Genomic DNA, 19,130 nt, shown 5'->3' on the forward strand with positions numbered 1-19,130 from the left:
GCATGCAACGCACATTGAGCTGTACTGTCACAATTACCTTTTTAGTATTCATGACCATGAAATTTCACGTGGATATTATTTTACAACACCAAGCAAAAAAAAAAAAAAAAGTATGTGGGAAAAATTTCCATGTCGCTTTCTCTTGAAATTCTGTTTTATGGCCAGCTGTGTCCAAAAAATCGGTCAGGTGACCGCAGTATTGAATTCATAAGTCAAATATTCACACATCTAATTTCAGGGCTCCATGAAATATCTCACTTACGTCTCTCCATCAAGACCCTCATCAATTTCCACAACCTCGATAGTTTCATTGAAGACAGCATCCTGGTATGCATTGCCGTCCTTGAAGAGAGGGGAAAAAAAAATAATTGCTGCTTAGCATACATCTTCACTGAACACAACAGTTTCTCAAAATACTTTTTAAAGTAAACTTGGCCCGTTTAGAGAGATCGTGGGAGTACTGAGCTGCAGATGCTGCTTATTCAAAATTTTAACAAGAAGCTTCAATAACAGATTCTCTAAATTCGTACAAATATACTGTCATGGTGCTTTTTTTTCTTTTGAAAAGTATACTTCAACACCAACTGGCTCAGCTGCCGTGTTACAAACATCAGTTATCTTGTATGCTTTCAGAGCATTGCTGATGGAAAATACAAATACTGCATAAATGGTGTCCTGATGCAATCGAAGTGATGGACGCATAAAAGTTAGGTTCATTTTTTGCACACAAATGTCAAGTCACTCACACTGCGGAAAGAGCTAAAAGAGCTTCGATATACTAATTGCAACGCTAAGCCTAAAAGGCCGCATCACCCAGCATGCAGCTATAGTGACTTGCAGCGGCACCACCCCCTCAGCGCATCGAAACGCTTGTCAGATTTTAAATACAAATACCGTATTTTCCGATCCATAAGTCGCACCTTTGTATAAGATGCACCCTCCTCAACACGGCAGTTTTTCCGAAAAAAAGAAAGAGTATACAAGTCGCAACAGTGGATAAGACGCACCTGTTCGTTCGGTAAGCGATTTAAAAAAAAAATTACAGTGACGTTTCACTCCGTGAACGCAAGTCACGCGCAAGCTTATGGGTGCCATATATTTCCTATATAATTGTGATAGCGATGATACGGACACTCCAGGCGCATTTCTGCCGTTGTGGTTGCCGCGATGATCCGTCCATCACGATGAATTCCGATTAAAGTCCAAGGGCGATAACATCATCCCCGCAAGCTGTATGTGCGAGTGAAAGCGTGCGATGGTGAGCCAAATCACGCACAAGGGAGGAAAGCGGGAAGGCAGCGCGGGAGGGACGGCTTGTACTCTGGTAGCAACTGCGTAGTTCGCGCAGCGGCGCGCGCTGTATCTTGATAGCGATCTGCAGATGCGACGACTTCGAGGTCAACTCGTGGTCGGCCTGCCGCTGCTTGCGTTGGTGCTCTGTCCTTCTCGCACAGCACTCAGGAACTCTATCACGAGAAGAACACTGCACCTCAATAGCGTGCACAGAACCAGTAGCAAGTAAGTCAACCAGCGCGCTTCTCGCGCTGATTGACTGACTTACATAACACCGAATCTGATTTTGATGGCAGTTTTTTCCATGGGGGAGGGGGACGCACATGAATTTTTTGTTGGTGCGCAACGAAAAATTCAGAAAAAAAAAAACACGTCGTATACACCGGAAAATATGGTAATGTAGAAACTGACACAGTGCAGCAGCCAGATCAGCCTTTATCGAAACTTTATCGTAGCGACTGTAAATCACGTGCTCTGCATGAAACGGCCAATATCGTCATCTGTTGACAACAAGAGCTGACCAGGCAGATGCCGCTAAATTTGGAAGTAGCCCTCAGCTTGCAATACTTTGGAATTGATTTCTGCTAGCGTGTTACAAACCATCCTAAAAATGTTCAGCACGCACACCATAAGCCCAAAAAACAGTCTTGCGAAATGCTACCGAAAAATGAAAGTGCTCAGCACACACACGATAAGCCCAAAAAACACACTCTTGTGGACTGCTACAGGGTGGAACTCTAACAAAGACTACTGAAGTGTGGATATCGTGTGCATTGGCTTCCTTAAATCCAAATTGCAATGCAAGATTTCTTCTCTAAATCAAGAAACTGTAGAAATCTTGGAAGGAACGGTTCCGTGGAACTTAGATTGAGAACCCCCTATTCTATGCAGACAAATGGCTTTAAGTTTAGTTTGAAAATGATTTGAGATAAACCATCTTTTGTTATACCAATACACACACAAGGCAGGATGCATTGATACATGGCGTCAACAGTTGGTCTATATGTTATAGAATTTAGCTGGTTTCACACACTGCTACGTCTCTGAATGACACGAGGCTCAATAACCGAGTGGATTTGCATGCACACCAGTTAACTTCAGCAAAGCACTGTTTGCATGTTACATCAAGCAGGCAACAGGCATTGACCACTTTGATGTAGCTCTGTAATATGTTTTACAATAGGTTGTGGTGCCATGGTCTGTTTAAAAGTGGAGCCCATAGAAGCAGGTTGAATTATATTACCAACCTCAACACATTATTCTTTGCAAATATATGAAGGAGCATTATTGAGACAATTAAGTGACACTTACAGCATCTCTGTACCTGAGGTTTACAGCCAGGCCAAACGGCCTAGCACTGAAGCTCTCACTGGCGAAGAAGCTGTAAGACAGGGTAGCCTGTTGTTTCGGTTTTACCACCTTGTTGTATCCAATGGTTGTAAACTGGGTGAAAAGAAATAAAAATGCCAAACATTAAAAATCACACAAAAAAAAACTATGGGGTTTTACGTGCCAAAACCGCAATCCGATTATGAGGCATGCCGTAGTGGGGGAGACTCCGGAAATTTGGATCACCTGGGGTCCAAATTTCCAACAGGAAAATCTCCCAACAGGAAAGAAATAGAATTTACTATCTGGCAGACTAAACATTTTACAAGTCACTAGCACTTCAAGTTTAGTTCAATGATAGAAACCGTGGTTCTAACTTTGGCTCTATGGCTTAAATATTTGAAATCATAACTTGCACAAACATAATCAGTTTCTTTTTTCCTTCACCATAATTTATGGCATGTACACCTCACACAATATCATGAACCGTATTGAGAATGTAAAATTTTGCTTCCCATAAGGTACCAGGCTCAACACATCCAGGGTGTAAAGTGGTGCAATGGCAGTAGCTGGACAAAGCTGGTGAGAGCCTGACCACTTGGACAGTTTAACTCTTTCCCTACCATGGGGAAAATAGGTGTTTTTTACATGTTACGGCAGATGCTTTTTTCTGAAGGAACTACTGCACTCAATATTTAATTTAATACACAAACAGAAAGCAAAATAAATGCACTTTTCACGCATAGAAGTTTTATTAACGAGATGTATGTCATAAAAAGACATAAATTGTTAAAATCAAGATTGTGCGATAAAAGTGAACAAAGTTTGTAAAGACACGCTTGTATGTAGTATACTAAAAAAAATGTAACGAAAATTATGATATACAAAATGTATTGCCGTCTATTAGGCACTATCCACGAAATTACGCGTGCACCGCTTAATTCGGACTGGAGACAGGCCAATACCGGCGCTGAAGTGAGTTTTTGGAGTTTTGGAGCGCAGAAATCAGTACTGGCACGTACACACTAGCCGCAAAACGCGCGCGGGCGCGCCGCCGGCGGCCAAAACGCAGCTGCGGCAGGGCGGCCACACCAACCGGCGGCGCGCCGCTGCGGCAATCACGTGACAGACTAGACTCTTCCCCCCCTCAACGTTGCCCCCCTTCTCGAACTAACCGCGTTGTCATGGCAATCGTGGAGCTCTTAGGTGCCTAGGGACATAATCGCTTAGGGACTTTTGAGGCACTGGTCTCCGCTGAGCGTGGCTCTCTTATCTCCGGGACCGGGCGCAGTGACCTTGCCGAGCGCAGCTCCTACGTGCGTAGGGAGCGAATCGTTTAGGGCGCGTTGAATATCTGGCGGTGTCTGGGCCACGCCGGCCGCGCTGTAGCGTTTGTTCAGGGCCGTTTATAGTCAGACGTAACGCGAGCGTGCACGCTACGTCACGTTGGCGGAAACGAACCTCTCAACGTAACCGGCGGCTTCCGACGCGGCCCGATGGGCACGGCTCCTGACCCATTCGCGCGTTGGTCGCGCAGAATGCGCCAACCCACAATGCATTTAGCGCGAAGAAATAAAGGCGCCCACTCCACTTCGCCGATGGTCGCAGACAGCCCTTCAAAGCGGCGCGCGGGCTTGTGATCATATTGCGCATGCTCCGAAGATAACAGCCGACGCGCGCGCGTCGGAAGAGATGGCGTTTCGGCTGGCGCAGCGTGGCTGGCCGCGAACGATGCTGACCTGCGCGCCGATAACGTCGGACTAGAAACGAGCGGTCGGGCGGGTCCGCATGACACCAGTTTCCCGCGCGCACGTCAGGGAAGCGGACTGCTCTCATTGGTCTCCTTCATGCGCGGCACGCGGCAAACCGCAAGAAATCGGTCCTGGAGCGATCCCTTCTGCGGCTAGAAAAAACCCGTTCGCGGCTGCTTTCACGGCGCGCGCGTCTTGGCACGCCGCGACGTGAGCCGAAAGAGACGCGGCGCGCGCCTCGGCGCACGTCGCGGCACGCTTGCACTGGACGGGTTGGCGCATGTGCGAAAAGTCGACCTTGCCGCCCAGCTTTCGACGAAAAAACAAACAACCATCACGGACTTCTTTACGAAGTGAAGGTATGGAATAAAAGCCTTGTTCACTATCCCCCCAAAAATCGAAATTTTTCATTGAACAGGTATTCCGTTGCAAACATTTAACTGCAAGCACTACAGTGTGGCATGCCGGGCTGCAGCCGCCAATGTTCCGGGCTGGTTTGCGTCGTCACTTTCAGATTCACAGTCCGACGAAAAGTCAGCGTCCTGTTACTCACTGCTATTCGATTTATTGATAAGATCAGCCGCAGAGGCAGCGGAATCGAGATATCTGCGATCTCCCAAAGAGCGCACGCCGTTTTCGGAGTTGGACATTTTTGCGTTCTGCTTTGACGATCGCGAAACTTCAGAGCCAATTAAAAATCACCACTTGGCGGGAAAAAAGCGATCTGCTTAGAAAACAGAAATATAGTTTCTCCTCTTTCATATCCGATGGTGCAGTGTGTCCGTGAGCGGCACAGAAGGTCTCGAAAGCGGCGTTCCAAACCATCGATAGTGGGCGGCCACTTTTTCGTTCTCCTATGACGATCGCGAAACTTCGGAGCACGTTTAAAAATCACCGTCTCCCATGAAAAATGCGAACTGTTTAGAAAACTAAAATATAGTTCGCCTGCTTCACGTCCGATAGCGCAGTAAGTCCGTGAGCAGCGTTCCAAACCATCGATAGAGGGCTAACGATGCCCAATGGGTGCTGTACGGAAAGAGTGAAGCTATAATATTTATTAACGAGCAGTGACAAGAAATAAGCAGAGGCAATGAAAAGAATGAACAGCTTACAGACACTCAAAAGGCCCTTGGGTGCTTGTATGTCTGAATGTCATAACCATAACTTTATTTTTCGTTTTAACTTCAAGTGTCAGTCTACATTATGTACATGGTTACATTACATGTATGAAAATATTGTATATATTTCATTGATATGGAGCAATTGACAATGCATATAGCTTGTCTAACGAGTGCAAGAGAGTAAAATGTCCAAATTGAATGGTTTTCTTACACAAACCAATAACTTAAAATTGTAAAAACGATTCACACATTGACAAAAGAAATACAGCTTCATCAGAAGTTCCCAGACCAGAGCTCTAATGCCCAGCATAAGCACATTCCTGCATGGCAGCACATGCTGGCTCATTTGCCTTACATTTTTGTGGATGCTAATATGGATGCTAATAATTAATATAGCCCCCTCTATGCCAACCCAGAACACAACCAGCTTGGAATTCACACCATGCTATAAAAGAACATTAAAGAAGATTAAGTGAGCAGTATTAGTAAATTACTATTACAGAATACTGAAAAAGGGACTCTTACCATGAAAAGAAGATTGATATATCAGAAAGAATGCAAAAACAAAAGACGGGTGGCATAACAGCCTTGAAGTTCCTGCACTAGCCAGCCAGGATGTCATGAATTTTGACAGGCATCTGCTCGGGCCTAGTTATGTTTTTGTCAGTAAAGTTGGACTACATTGTATTCTAAAGAAGCTGAATACAAGTTAGCAAGTTTAGAGAACTTTTACTGCATCCCAATTACCCAAATATGAGAAGATACCTTTAGATTAAAAATAAAAAAATTATGGGGTTTTACGTGCCAAAACCACGATCTGATTATGAGGCACGCCGTAGTGGGGGACTCCGGAAATCTGGACCACATAGGGGTCTCTTAACGTGCACCTAAATCTAAGTACACGGGTGTTTTCACATTTCACCCCCATCGAAATGCGGCCACCGTGGCCAGGATTCGATCCCGCGACCTCGTGCTCAGCAGCCCAACACCATAGCCACTGAGCAACCACGGCGCTGAGGTTTTAGTGGAAAATTATTAAGAAATGAAAGTGTGGTCTGCATTCTAGCAGTAAACAACCTTTTCCTGCAAAATTAACGAAAATAAACGTTTTGAAATACTTATCAGTCTAAACTAATTTAGCGCTTCTTTTTAGCGTCCCTTTAAGATCCCTCCATGAATATTTGAGCCGTTGAGTGCTAGTGAATCAATGTTCTTTTGAATCATGACAGACATATTTTGTTTGAAAAGAAGGTCTATGGATAAAAATTACAAAATGCTCTATCCTCAAACTATTATGAAATGTCACACAGTTTAAAGACATCATATTTTCTAGAGTCAATTTGATGCAACCTACAAAATATTTCATTGCGGATTTTCTAGAGTCAATTTGATGCAACCTACAAAATATTTCATTGCGGGTTGGAATACTTTCAATAGAACAAGGTCACTAAGAAAAGACGCAAACACCCAAATCACTCACGTTTTGTATATAAAAAGTGAAGTCCATTGGGTAACGGAAAGAAGCATCCATGGTATCCAACACAAATTCCTTTTCACCCTTGTTGCTGAAGCCCACAAGAAAGTGTACCTCCTTGCCAGCAGGCAACTCTGCATTGAAAGACCAGCATGTCATAATTCATGCCAAAATGTTCCCGTTTTTATTATTCAATCTGTTAAAAATACGGGAAAGCAAGATTCAAGATCTCTGTTGAAATGTCCTTAAGTCAAGGCGGTCATTTTACATGCCACAAATGTCTAATAGACCATTATCAAACACATTATTACTAATTCAGCATTGTCGTTGGGTGAGCACAGATAAGTTTACTGCAAGAACATATGGACAAGAAAACAAAAGGATTGTACGGTGCTGATGAGTTTAATATCCCAAAACTACGCAGGGGCTATGAGTTACGCCATAGTGGAGGGTTCTCAATTTTGACCACCTGAGGTTCTTTCACAAGCATCAAAATCATTTCTGCGCCAATCAGAATGAGGCTGCAGCAGCAGGAAATCACTCCCGCAGCCTCGTTCTCAGCAGCAGTATGCCATAGCCACTAATTCACCATGTTGGGTGATTGGACAGTGTTTGTCCCTTTTTAACATGAAAGTGTTTTATGCCAGGGTCCGCGATGAACTTCTATTACAGGATGTAACGGATGTGACGTTCGGCGCTAACGAGTAAAATATGTTTTGTTGACAGGCATGGCGGTGCCATCTAGGAGCGGTAAAGCGAAGTACTGCATCGCGACACTAACAAGCACCAACAGGGAGCACTATGGTAGTTATAGCGCAGCGGAGGCTCCAACACGGTATAGCCTGGTGTTGGCACTATCCACACATGGTTTGTCTTTCGCGTCGAATTAGCCTGTGGCACCTCGTCACCTATAGAGTCCAGCTTCAATATGCATCAGCAGTGCTTACACACCACCTACTGCTTTGCTTGCGATGGCAACAACTAAGAAAACTGCTGCGCTAAGGCAATGGCATCGACAGGCTAAATCTCGCCTTGGTACGGTGGGAGACACGCTAGCGTGAAGTAGAACACCTTCGCACGTTGACGGCACATGCTGCGAACTCTGCCACTCGCATTACTAAAGCTGAGCGCGTCGCAGCTTAACTGGCTGCCGAAGACACTATGGAGCCAGCGGCGTCCATCTACCGAAGCGACTCGTAGCTGGACGCCGCTCCCCAACAGGACACATCGTGCCAAGCAAACCTGCAACACGATCGCCGGCCCACAAATCGTGCACCTTTCGCTGCAGCAGACCGTGAGTTCATGAAACAAACGTGCAACAGCTTCTGTGAAGACACGTTTCACTTTCGTGTTCTACCGATTTCTATGAAAGACTGATTAACCATAACTTTTTTTCTTTTCATACTTTTATGTTGGTGCTATATTTTCTCCTGCACTATTACTGCCTACAACTGACACTCGGCGTGCTGGAAAACCACACCTGTCGGCATCCATACGAGTACTTTGATTTTAAATTTCAGTGTCATTAATTGGCAACATAATTAGGGGCGTTCTTTTTCAGCTGTTTACCTTTTCAAGAATTGGGGAGCAAAAACTGAACACTATGCTCTGTGAGGATGCGCAACTCTCACGCGTCTCCTGATGTTGTTTTCCCCGCATGGCTCTCGTCTCCTGTAATCCGGCTTCATCGCATGACTTTACAGTACCGGCGGTCGGTGTGGTTGTGGTATATTTCGAGAGATGGCGCGAGTACTGTGCTGCAAGCACAATCGAGCGGCGAGGTTGCGGACGTACCACACATGCGCCGACACGCGCTCGGCGAGACCCGTCTCGCGAGGCCTCGGAACTGGGCACCAGAATGGACGAACAGCGATCGTCCGAATGCGCCACCATTCTCGTGACTGTACACGCAAACGATTAGGCATTGGTGTCTAGCATGTGGGCGAATATATTCGCTCGCTCTCCGGTTGTGATAAGTTCGGACTTCCTTGATTTGTCGCGCGCCAATCGGTGTAGCAATTCAGCTATAGTGCATTAGTGCATGAAAGATGCAATAAATGTCCTTTTGATTGTTTTCACTACTGTGTTGTCGTTCCTTTGTCCCAAGAGCACGTGTGAGACCCCACAACTCTAAGGTGTTACCAGCGAATTGTGTTTCTTTCAGTTCTTTCTAGAAACTATTTCACAGTTCAGTCTCTTCCTGAAGTGCGGACACTCCAAATTTTTGCACCGTGCATTTGCTGAAATAATGCTTGCCTAACTAGTGCACATCAATGGTAATTTAAACTATTGAAATTAACAAAGCAACTGTTCACACCTGGACATGATTGTATAAGATTCTGGAAACATTACCCTCTTCCACCATTATCATCAATTTGCTAGTTTGAGCTTGCACTGGAAGCATAAAAGCATGAGTCATTTGACAGGACTAACAAACCACTGCATTGACAGTTCTAAAAGAGAAATCTGTAGCAAAAATTTTACCATATAGTTTGTGCAGTGTTTTACGTAGTTAGAATTGCTACCACCAGGCCCCTGAGCTTTGTACTTATGGTAGTATGCATGACATAATCATGGTGACCATGTTGGTATGCAATTAGCATAGTAAAAAGTGGTGTGTAAACTTCATTTGGTGATTTACAGCTTATCTGCAGCAGTGCTGTGGATTGTGAAAGTATCCCAACATTTTATGAAAGCTCCCTACAGGACATGCTATTGTCAATGCTTGTTACATGAGCACACTTAGTAGGTACAAGAGCAGAATTGACTAACTTGATTGAAAATTCTGAGGTTTTGTAAACAGCATGTAAGTATCGCCATCAGGGGAAGGTTTCAGGGTTCCACCCGAAGAGCTGTCATCACCGTCGTCGTCATCATCCTGAAAAATTCAAGCAATAAGTAAAAAAAAATTGTTATTCACAAGAGCATGCTTCTCACAAATCGTGCCTCATAAAATCCACTCTTATTTCCAACAAAACTGCACAATGTTCCCCAAATGACAGCCTGCCTCAGGACTCATTCGCACAACCACTTTCTGCTCCATCCTGTCACTGACATGACCAGCTGACCCCTGAAGACGAGCTGCCGGCAACAAAGTCCAACCCCGCCAGAAACCAACCAACCAGGAGGCTCCTGTGAACTAATGACTGCTACTGAGAACTGCTGCTGAGAGCTCCTGCATCACCCCTGTGCTCCCTCGAGCCCTTATTCGCACCGGTTGCCAATTGTCACAGCAAATAATGTGTTGATATATTTTTACATGAATAATGTAATTTTTTGCAGTGGTACAGCTGCACAATTATTTGTACTGTACAGTGGTGGTCCAGCCAGTTTAAGAATTGGAGCAATTTTTGGAGCAGGAAAAAAAGCTGTTTTGTAGCAATTTAGGAGCAGCCACATACATTATCATATTGTAGCAGTTCTGTAGCACAAAATTTTGCGTTTTGGATCAGCTGGAGCAGGAGAAAAGTGCATGATATTTGGTGCACCTTATTACTACTACACAATTCTTAAGTACTTCAGAGCAAATGGACACAAGCAAGACAGATTGACACAGCCATTTAGCTCGCATGCCCAGAGCAGAAAATGTTGCAAACAGACTTTATTTGCCTATGTAAATAGCACTTGTAGACTACTGAGAATAGTTTTATGGAATCAGACATAATACAAAAGCGACTGGAAATGCAGAAAAACAATTTTGTGCAACAACAATGCCTAGCCGCGGGCCCGAGGAGTCGACGCTCGATGTGCTTAGTCGCGCAGTCCTAAGTGCCGATGCGCGAAATGCCTAGCAGTGGGCTCGAGGAGTCGACGCTCGATAGGCTTAGTCACACAGTCCCAAGTGCCGATGCGCGAAATGCCTAGCCGTGGGCTCGAGGAGTCGACGCTAGATGCGCTTAGTCGCGCAGTCCGAAGTGCAGATGCGAGAAATGCCTAGCCGCGGGCTCGAGGAGTCGACGCTCGTGTGTTTAGTCGCGCAGTCCCAAGTGCCAATGCGCGAAATGCCTAGCCGCGGGCTCGAGGAGTCGACACTCGATGTGCTTAGTCGCGCAGTCCCCAGTGCCGATGTGCAAAATGCCTAGCCGCGGGCTCGAGGAGTCGACGCTCGATGTGCTTAGTCGCGCAGTCCCAAGTGCCGATGCGCGAAATGCCTAGCCGCAGGCTCGAGGAGTCGACGCCTTGATGTGCTTAGTCGCGAATTCCAAAACATTGAGTGCTGAAAGGCTTAACTGCGTGTCCGATTAAGGATTCCGTGCCTCGTGTCGACCTTGCTACCTTGCAAACGTAACAAGCTTTGTGTGCCATGAGCAATTAAAAACTTACAAGCCAATCGAAGGCCACAATTATTTGACGAGCGGCTGGGCGTAGGAGCCGTGCATAAAAGTGCTTGCACATGGCATAGTCGCTGTTGTAAAGGTAACTAGACTTGGAATCACATTCAGGACGCCGTGCATGTGTTTAGTAGAGTTAGTTCTAGTGCTTGGTGCTGACTAGACACATATGCTTGTTGCACGAGAATTAAGCATAAATTATTCCCCCACCCCTCCCCCCCGCCGGTAAATATGACTGCTGACATTACAGAGGCCACTGTGTGCTGTGTCTTCTGACATGAAAAGTAGCGTTCGCATTGCTTCACCAAAACAAAGCGTTTACCAGAGATTTTGCAGTGTGTACAATGTGGTTAGTGTCCGAATGATTAATGCGGTGAAACCACTCCGCCCTCCTCTGTGCTGTTAGCCCTATGATCTTCTAGCACTGGCGCTCGATCGCCTTAGGTAGAGAGAACCTAACCTCAGCAACCTTTTGATCATCGGGTTTCTTTTTAGCATAGCCAAGCTGGTGTTTGTAGCCAAACACCAGCGCAGTTCACCATAACGCCACAACTCTGTTGATGCACAGTCACGGCACATATCCCTCCAGACACACAAAAACACCGTAGAAGACTTTCTGCTAAGAAGCACCCGTGCCACCGTGCACAAAACACTGCAGCGTACGTGCTTATGTATCAGCAACCGATTAAATACGCATAGTAAATTCAACGATAATTATCAGTAGTTCACACAAGATGGCTTTCCAGTATTTCTCTGACACTGTGCGAGTGACACGACCAGCAATATGGCAGGGCTGCCCTGGTGATGCTGTCACTGCCTCACAGATTGAGCTCAGTGCCTTCTTTAGAATGAACACTGCACTACTAGCTCTTACAGAATTAAGATAAACACAACACAGACAAAAACAGAATTGTACAGATTGTAAACAACACAGAAAGAAATTTAACCTTTTATGGTCATGTGTATAGACCCTCTCAGTGCGAGATATCATTTCTGGTCAGATGTCTAGAAGTGACCGACACACACATGCTTGTGTTTGTTGCAGCACCTTATGGAAACTTAACTACCAGTAATTGCACTTTCCAGCATCTGTGAATGAGAGCAGCACCTATCTAGCAGCACACTTGAAGGAATTTGCATGCGCTTTCCTTGGCACGAAGCACTGAATGCCAATGTTTTCTCCATGAGCATATAACGGACAGAGCTTGTGTGAGTTTAGTGAATCTGAAAATTTCTAGTGCCATGGAGAAATCTGTCCCACTTTCAGACGACCAGTAAACATCGTCTAATGAGAGCCCTGAAGAACAAAGCGAGAATGAGGACTCTAGACAACAGTTCCTGTGGTGATCTCCCACAACATGATGCTAGCTGGAGACTACACTGTACAAGAGCCTAAGGAATAAAAAAAATGACCCTAATCCTTCACTTAGGTGTATGCTAGTGGCACCTGCACCCCGGCGTTGGCGTACCCTGGTGTATGGCGGGAAACCGCCACGCACAGAGGAGCGGGCGAGGGAGCGGCGCGTAGCCCCCTAGCGGATGGCGCACAAACTGCACCATACACGCCGGCGCGCACCAAGAGAGGAGAAGTGAAAGAGGGAGTGGCGTCACCCCAACGTTGTGTTGGGCAGGCGTTCACTCTGTCAGGTAGTGTGTAGCTCTAATTAGCTTGTTTTTATTTTAATTAGTAGTGAGTGGGTACCCTGGGTTTAAGTGTGACGTCACTTCTGGTCTCGGGAGTTTCACGGGAACCTGCACTGATGCAGTGGGTATCTAAAGTGTAAGATTGTGTGCTTTGGTGTACGCCAATGAGACTTTCCTTAATTGTTTAATTATTCCTGACACTTAATTAGCTCTTTACTGTACTAAACCTGTGCTCTGATGTCATATGTATCATCAACCATAAGTAGAACATCGATATCTACCTGTTTTAATTTTTTAAATGATTTATTTTAAATTTCGTCCCACCCCTCTGACAAACCGGAAGTTCGTCCCTAACCAGAAGTTGCTGCACAATAAACAAGAGTGTCACTCGGCGCTTGTACCACTAAAAAGAACTTTCAGAACTGAGTCACTTACTAGGCATTTGTTCACACGAGTGCCCTTGCGGCACGTTGTACAAACATGCAAAATAGTTAAATTGGAATGACCATTAAGTGGGTAAATATTTACTCATGACCACAAAAGGTTAGAGAGATTGCCACCATGCTGGCAAAGTGTGATGAAGCAGAAACAAGAAGTGTATGTATACAGCTCTCCAATATTTTAATGATTTTACTAGAGCGTCGACCTTCTAGAGATGTAAGGGGCGGGAAAAAGATCCGTAAAGATTGGGGAGAAAAAAACAAAGGTTCCCCCCCCCCCCCCCCCCGTTTCTTTTTTCCCCCAGCTCAGAGAAAGTAGGGCAAGTAAAAACACTAAAACGTCCACATACACTAATAGTTGCCATTTTCTGTTGTGCAGTAGTACAATTTTAGAAGTGACATTGACAAGAAAATGGCAGCACAGTTTTAAGTATATTCATTATGTGCTTTCAGTTTCGTTTTGGAAACATTGTAACTTTCAAACGTAGCAGAATACAGGACAAAGTTTGGGTCCAGAACTGGCGTCTGGGATACCACAAAGCATGAGAAACAGTCAACCTTGTGGCAAGGCCTTTGCAATAATCAGCCACTGGCACCTATAGCTTCTAGGCTGTTGCAGATACCTTCACCTTCTGTCAATTCGTAAGTAATCTGGTTTGTGTTTGGAAATGTTCATAGCAAGCTTCGCAACACTCACAAGGAAACGTGTTCGAAAACTCATCTACGTACAATCAAATTTGACCATGGAAACAGCCGTTACCAATTCCAATGTGAGTGTTAACTCAGACACCGCGTTATGTTTTCCTCAGTTATCTGATTAGCAATCTTTCGAAGAAGAGAACAAAGTGTTCATTCCAGTGTCTTCGCGTACAATACACAATACAATATACACAATACAATGGTCTGAGGATGGTTGCTGTGTTTTCATTGTAACCTCTTAAAACAGCGCTCGAGTCCAAAGACCACAAGCAACATTCTAATCCTACAAATCCTACACTCAACATAGATTTCATCAACTAGTTAAGCATGCGAGGTCTCATGCATACCAGTTGATGGATCACAGTATCATGCGACATGTTGAGCCCCACGTGTGAACATTATAAACTATAATGCTTTGAAACCGATTATATGATTGATTGATTATTGACATTACATTCAGGGAATGGCTTGACAACATGCAGCACACGAGAAAGCTAATGACTGCAATAGCCAAGTGACTAAGCCCAAAATGAAGTAAATGTCCCACCTGTTCAGTGACTGCTGCTTCTTGCTGCGCAGAGTCAGCTGATGCATCATTTTCAACGACGACATCATCGTCCTCTTCTGCTTTGGCACAAGGCACACCTACGGTACAGACAAATACCATTTCAGCACCAACACAAGTAGCTGGTTATGCCTGTAGAAACATCTGCAATCTAACATTTACATTAGCAGATCGAAAACGGGCTGAGGAACAGATTTTGAAAACAGCAGCATAATCCTAGCTTCCAGAAGCGTCTTGTAAAGGCTCTTCACAAGATGCACATGACTGCCTAGCTTTGTCCTTCAGTTTTACAAAACATTTAAGTGGGAGGATACTTTTTTTAAAATAAAGGCAGTATGCACATTTCGCAAGCTTTTATATGCGGAAAATGTGACACGAGGTGAGAGGAGCAAGACGTTTCCTGTATGATTCTGCAGTTTGACAAAATCCACGACAGTCACCAGCAGTTCACTAATACATGATGCAACTCTCTATTGAAACGTTTCTGAGGCTAGGCACGAAATCTGCGTCCTTATAAGAACATCTGGACTGAATATAAGATAACTCGTCCCAGACAAGCAATGATGAATAACATACAACAGTACTACATTACAAGAAGTTCGCTGGCTGATGCTGAATTTCAAACAAGTCAACAACCACATGATCCACCGCAGTCGTCTGTAGACTACTAACGATCATGCACCGTCAAGCTGGATTAATCAGGAGGGCCACCACGTATCATTGCTTCCATCAGATGTATGTGTGTCACTTTAGATTTTAGTCTGCGTGCTCAATTTGAACACCTCCGACAAACTCATGTAGCTCACTCGCGTCGCGTCGGAAAATCGGTTATGCTATAGCGACACAAATACACAAGATCATTCGCTGGAGCCTGCAATATGTAACACCGGTGTTCACCAAATAAGCACTGCCTAAGGCCTTTCACAAAATCTGTTGACTACCATCTTTAGAGGAAATACGTCTGCAGCCACGTAAAGTAAATACTCACCATTCTGATGAAATATAGTCACCAAAGGCACAATAAGCAGTGCTAAAATAATATACCGACTTAACATTTTGCAGTACTATTGAAATATGCAACCGAAGTGCTTAGACGTTGGAGGATTAAAAACGATTTGAGGTGACGAGCAGACTACACCGACGCTTCGTGCCGCGCCACCATTACGAAAAGGACCGGTTTCGAGGCTATAAAAAACAAGCGCGCAACAACTGAACCGGCTTCACTTACTGCTTTCACCCTATTATTTTCTTTTACTTTATATTCTTGAGCTTGCACTCACACGAAGAGCACTTAAGCTTCACTAATTAACCAAGGAAAAAGTCGAGCACGCAAATTTTAATATCGTAATTCAGACAGGCGTTTTATTCTCGCAGTGACAACTGCGCCGCTGTTATCGAACACGTCAGCAGCAGACGCTTCTTCGTGGCCGTGATGGTGGCCGAATAACATTGTTTGCAGCATCGATTTGTAGGTAGCTCAAAGTCATCGTGTGGCTCAAAAACTGAGTCAGAATTAATTTTTTCAGCGTATATTGAAAAAAAGTTACTATAAATACAGTTTAATAAAAATTAAATATTGTACTCTTATTATCAGTCGGCAGTTTGTTGACCCCGTGTAAGGGCGGGGCTAATAAACTAATGGGCGGGGCGGCTGTGAAGCACGTGACAAACATCTGTTTCAAACAGTGCAATGTGTTTCAACCTCCGGTTCTGCTCTGTGCCTCCGGTTTCAAGCAGTGCAAGCAAGTTGGTCGTAGATGTTCCGTGGCAGAGCGCGGCGATCATTGCAAGTCTCATTTCGCAGTGATAGTTGTGATAGCAACGACTCTTCACAGCCGGTCGCATCGTGCACTGGCAGTCTCTCTGCTGTGATCACACGGTGTTTCCGTTAGCCTGTAGGTTACGTTCGTCTTTTTAATCTTTAGGCTATACTCTGCTGCCGGTCTTCAACGGCGAGAAGCACAACACAATGACATCTCTAGAGTCGAGTCGAAAGTTTCAGTTTGCCATAGACCGTGGCGGCACCTTTACAGACATATATGCTCGCTGTCCCGGAGGCAACGTCAGAGTCATGAAGCTCCTTTCTGAAGATCCAAATAACTACCCAGACGCACCGCGCGAGGGCATCAGAAGGATCTTGGCAGAGGTGAGCCTCATATTTACATGCCAGAGAGCAGCATTGTTAAGGCACCAAAGTTTGTGCGCTAACCGCATATCATGACTTTCACTGTTGAAAATAGGTTTACATCTTATGCAGTACGTTTCAAGTATATATATATATATATATATATATATATATATATATATATATATATATATATATGAAATAGGTTTACATATTATGCACTTTCAAGTTCAGCAGTGCATATACTAGCTCAACGACTGTGCCAGAATCACTGCAGCTGTTCATGTACTTAGTTCACGCATTTTCGTGAAAACAACGCTGCCAGCAATCAACAACAGTATCTGACACACATGCTGCCTTCATGCAGAACAAGGCTCGTTATGTTCTTGCGCTGCTTGTCCCAGAAGTTAAGCGTCCAAATGGTTTACACAGTGCAGGTACCTTGAGCTATGTTGAACCGAGTTATGCGCTCCCTGTCTGAACTGCACAAGGTGCAGCTGACCTGTAAGGATTCTTGATTGCTTGTCACAAACAGCGTAATCAGCAAGTTCATTATTTCACCAAATGCAATTTGTTTGCAGCTGAAGTTATGAGAGATTTTATGGCAGTAACATTTGTAGCCTTTCCCTTTTGTAATGGTGAAGTTAGCTGAGTTTATGCGTAATGGAAAGGCTATAGCATTTCTTTTGACAATAGCTGGTTAATAAACATCTAGCCTGTAAGTAAAAAAACTGAACACACTGGAATAAGCAAGGGATGGCTAATTCAGTTTGTCTTGGCAAAAACTCTCAAGGCTTTTTCAATCGTGCCCATATTGGTGACAGCCTGACATTGTATGTTATTGATCATGCTTAATTTAAGGTGGCTATGCAAGAAACAGGTTCTATTTCTTATGAGGTAATGCAAAAAACAAGAAAACCATCTCACTAAATCATCATTGTTTTATGAAGATAACATAAGTGCTGCACTGCTTCTGCTCTGTCACCAGTTGGATTGGTTGAAGCAGTATCTTAGTAGGATACTGAAGCATTAAGTATTATTGCAGTATAAGCCTCAGTTTGTTTAGTACAATAAGCATAATTTTTCCAGCAATCCTGTAAGCCTATATGAACTTCATGAGTCTTATCCTTGTCTGTCTCAATTGCAGGAAACAGGGCAACCCTTTCCAGCAAATGAAAAGATTGATGCCTCAATGATAGAGTGGATTCGAATGGGAACCACGGTGGCTACAAATGCCCTTCTAGAGCGGAAAGGAGAACCAACGGCATTTGTTGTAACTGCTGGCTTCAAAGACCTGCTATACATTGGAAATCAAGCAAGACCACATCTCTTTGACCTCGTAAGGCTCCATAATGCACTCAGCTTTATTATTTGTCTCTGTGGTTAATTGTTTCTTCAAAGTGGGCATTATCAATCAACAATATTTGCATGCTTTGCAGTGTTTGCTGCTGAAAATTTGGCCCAAACGTATTATAATCTGGCTCACATTCAAAGTTACACTATTTTTTTGGCAAAAGTTTTGTGCTGCATTCAACCCTTGTAATTTATTGTAAGAGTCAATTCTAGATGTGTACTCAGCCTCCTTTTTCATTTGACTATGAAATCATTGTTAACATCATTAAAATATATATTTGAGGTCTGGCATTCAGATGCAGATTTATATAGTTTTAAGGTTACTATACTCAAAGGTAATTCAGCATCTCATAAAAAAGTTAAAAAAAATAGGTCTGAGATTTTTCATTGCAGCTAGGTCAGGATAATTTTCTTGAAAGTCAATATTGTGATGTAATATCTTGAATGTAGTTCATTTAGGCCCAAGAAGAAATAATTTATCACATGAACACACACAAAATAGGCGCACGATTGTTTTTTCTTTTTCCAGGGGTCATTTAAACATTAGCTACCTTGCTGAAGATAGTGAGGTGTAACCTTAAAAGGGCCCCTCCCCAGGCCACATAGAAAATTTCGGTTACATGCTGGAAGTTATGTGCCCTCTAGAGAGCAATCTACTGTAAGAATTTATCAAATTGGTTCATTATTAGCTGAGGTATAAATATTTTAGTGCCACAAACCCATGATTTCTGGAGGCGAGGTTCACTGCCAAGATAGATACTCTCCAGAACGGCGCAACAAGGAAGACGAAAGATCACATGCACGAACACAAGCACATAATAGCGCTTGTGTTCGTGTGATCTTTCGTCTTTTCGTCTTCCTTGTATCGCCGTTCTGAAGCCATGCATCTGTGCCAACTCGCCTAATTGTCAGTGATAGATACTCTCTCCACATGCCCCGTCCATGCTCGGCAAGCGAAATTCCTTCCCCGTGTCCTCCCATACAGGGAGAAAACCATTCATTTTA

The 19,130-nt window shown here is 44.2% G+C and overlaps 2 protein-coding genes across 2 annotated transcripts in view; one reads left to right on the forward strand and one right to left on the reverse strand.

Annotated features, from left to right (window-relative positions):
* The window catches only part of LOC119434390 (translocon-associated protein subunit alpha), a 29,947-nt gene extending 14,124 nt beyond the window's left edge, over positions 1 to 15,823 (reverse strand). Inside the window, exons 1-6 of the mRNA XM_037701549.2 lie at positions 15,636 to 15,823; positions 14,630 to 14,727; positions 9,741 to 9,846; positions 6,975 to 7,102; positions 2,605 to 2,736; positions 263 to 342 (exon numbers count right to left, since the gene is read on the reverse strand). Of these exons, the coding sequence (XP_037557477.1) occupies positions 263 to 342; positions 2,605 to 2,736; positions 6,975 to 7,102; positions 9,741 to 9,846; positions 14,630 to 14,727; positions 15,636 to 15,702 (611 nt within the window). The 5' untranslated portion in view covers positions 15,703 to 15,823. The remainder of the gene's footprint in view (positions 1 to 262; positions 343 to 2,604; positions 2,737 to 6,974; positions 7,103 to 9,740; positions 9,847 to 14,629; positions 14,728 to 15,635) is intronic.
* A 493-nt stretch (positions 15,824 to 16,316) lies between these two features.
* The window catches only part of LOC119434398 (5-oxoprolinase-like), a 138,802-nt gene continuing 135,988 nt past the window's right edge, over positions 16,317 to 19,130 (forward strand). The window contains exons 1-2 of the mRNA XM_037701561.2: positions 16,317 to 16,793; positions 17,920 to 18,111. Of these exons, the coding sequence (XP_037557489.1) occupies positions 16,617 to 16,793; positions 17,920 to 18,111 (369 nt within the window). The 5' untranslated portion in view covers positions 16,317 to 16,616. The remainder of the gene's footprint in view (positions 16,794 to 17,919; positions 18,112 to 19,130) is intronic.

This window comes from Dermacentor silvarum, chromosome 1, assembly GCF_013339745.2.
Source record: "Dermacentor silvarum isolate Dsil-2018 chromosome 1, BIME_Dsil_1.4, whole genome shotgun sequence".
In the NCBI taxonomy this organism is placed as follows: domain Eukaryota; kingdom Metazoa; phylum Arthropoda; class Arachnida; order Ixodida; family Ixodidae; genus Dermacentor; species Dermacentor silvarum.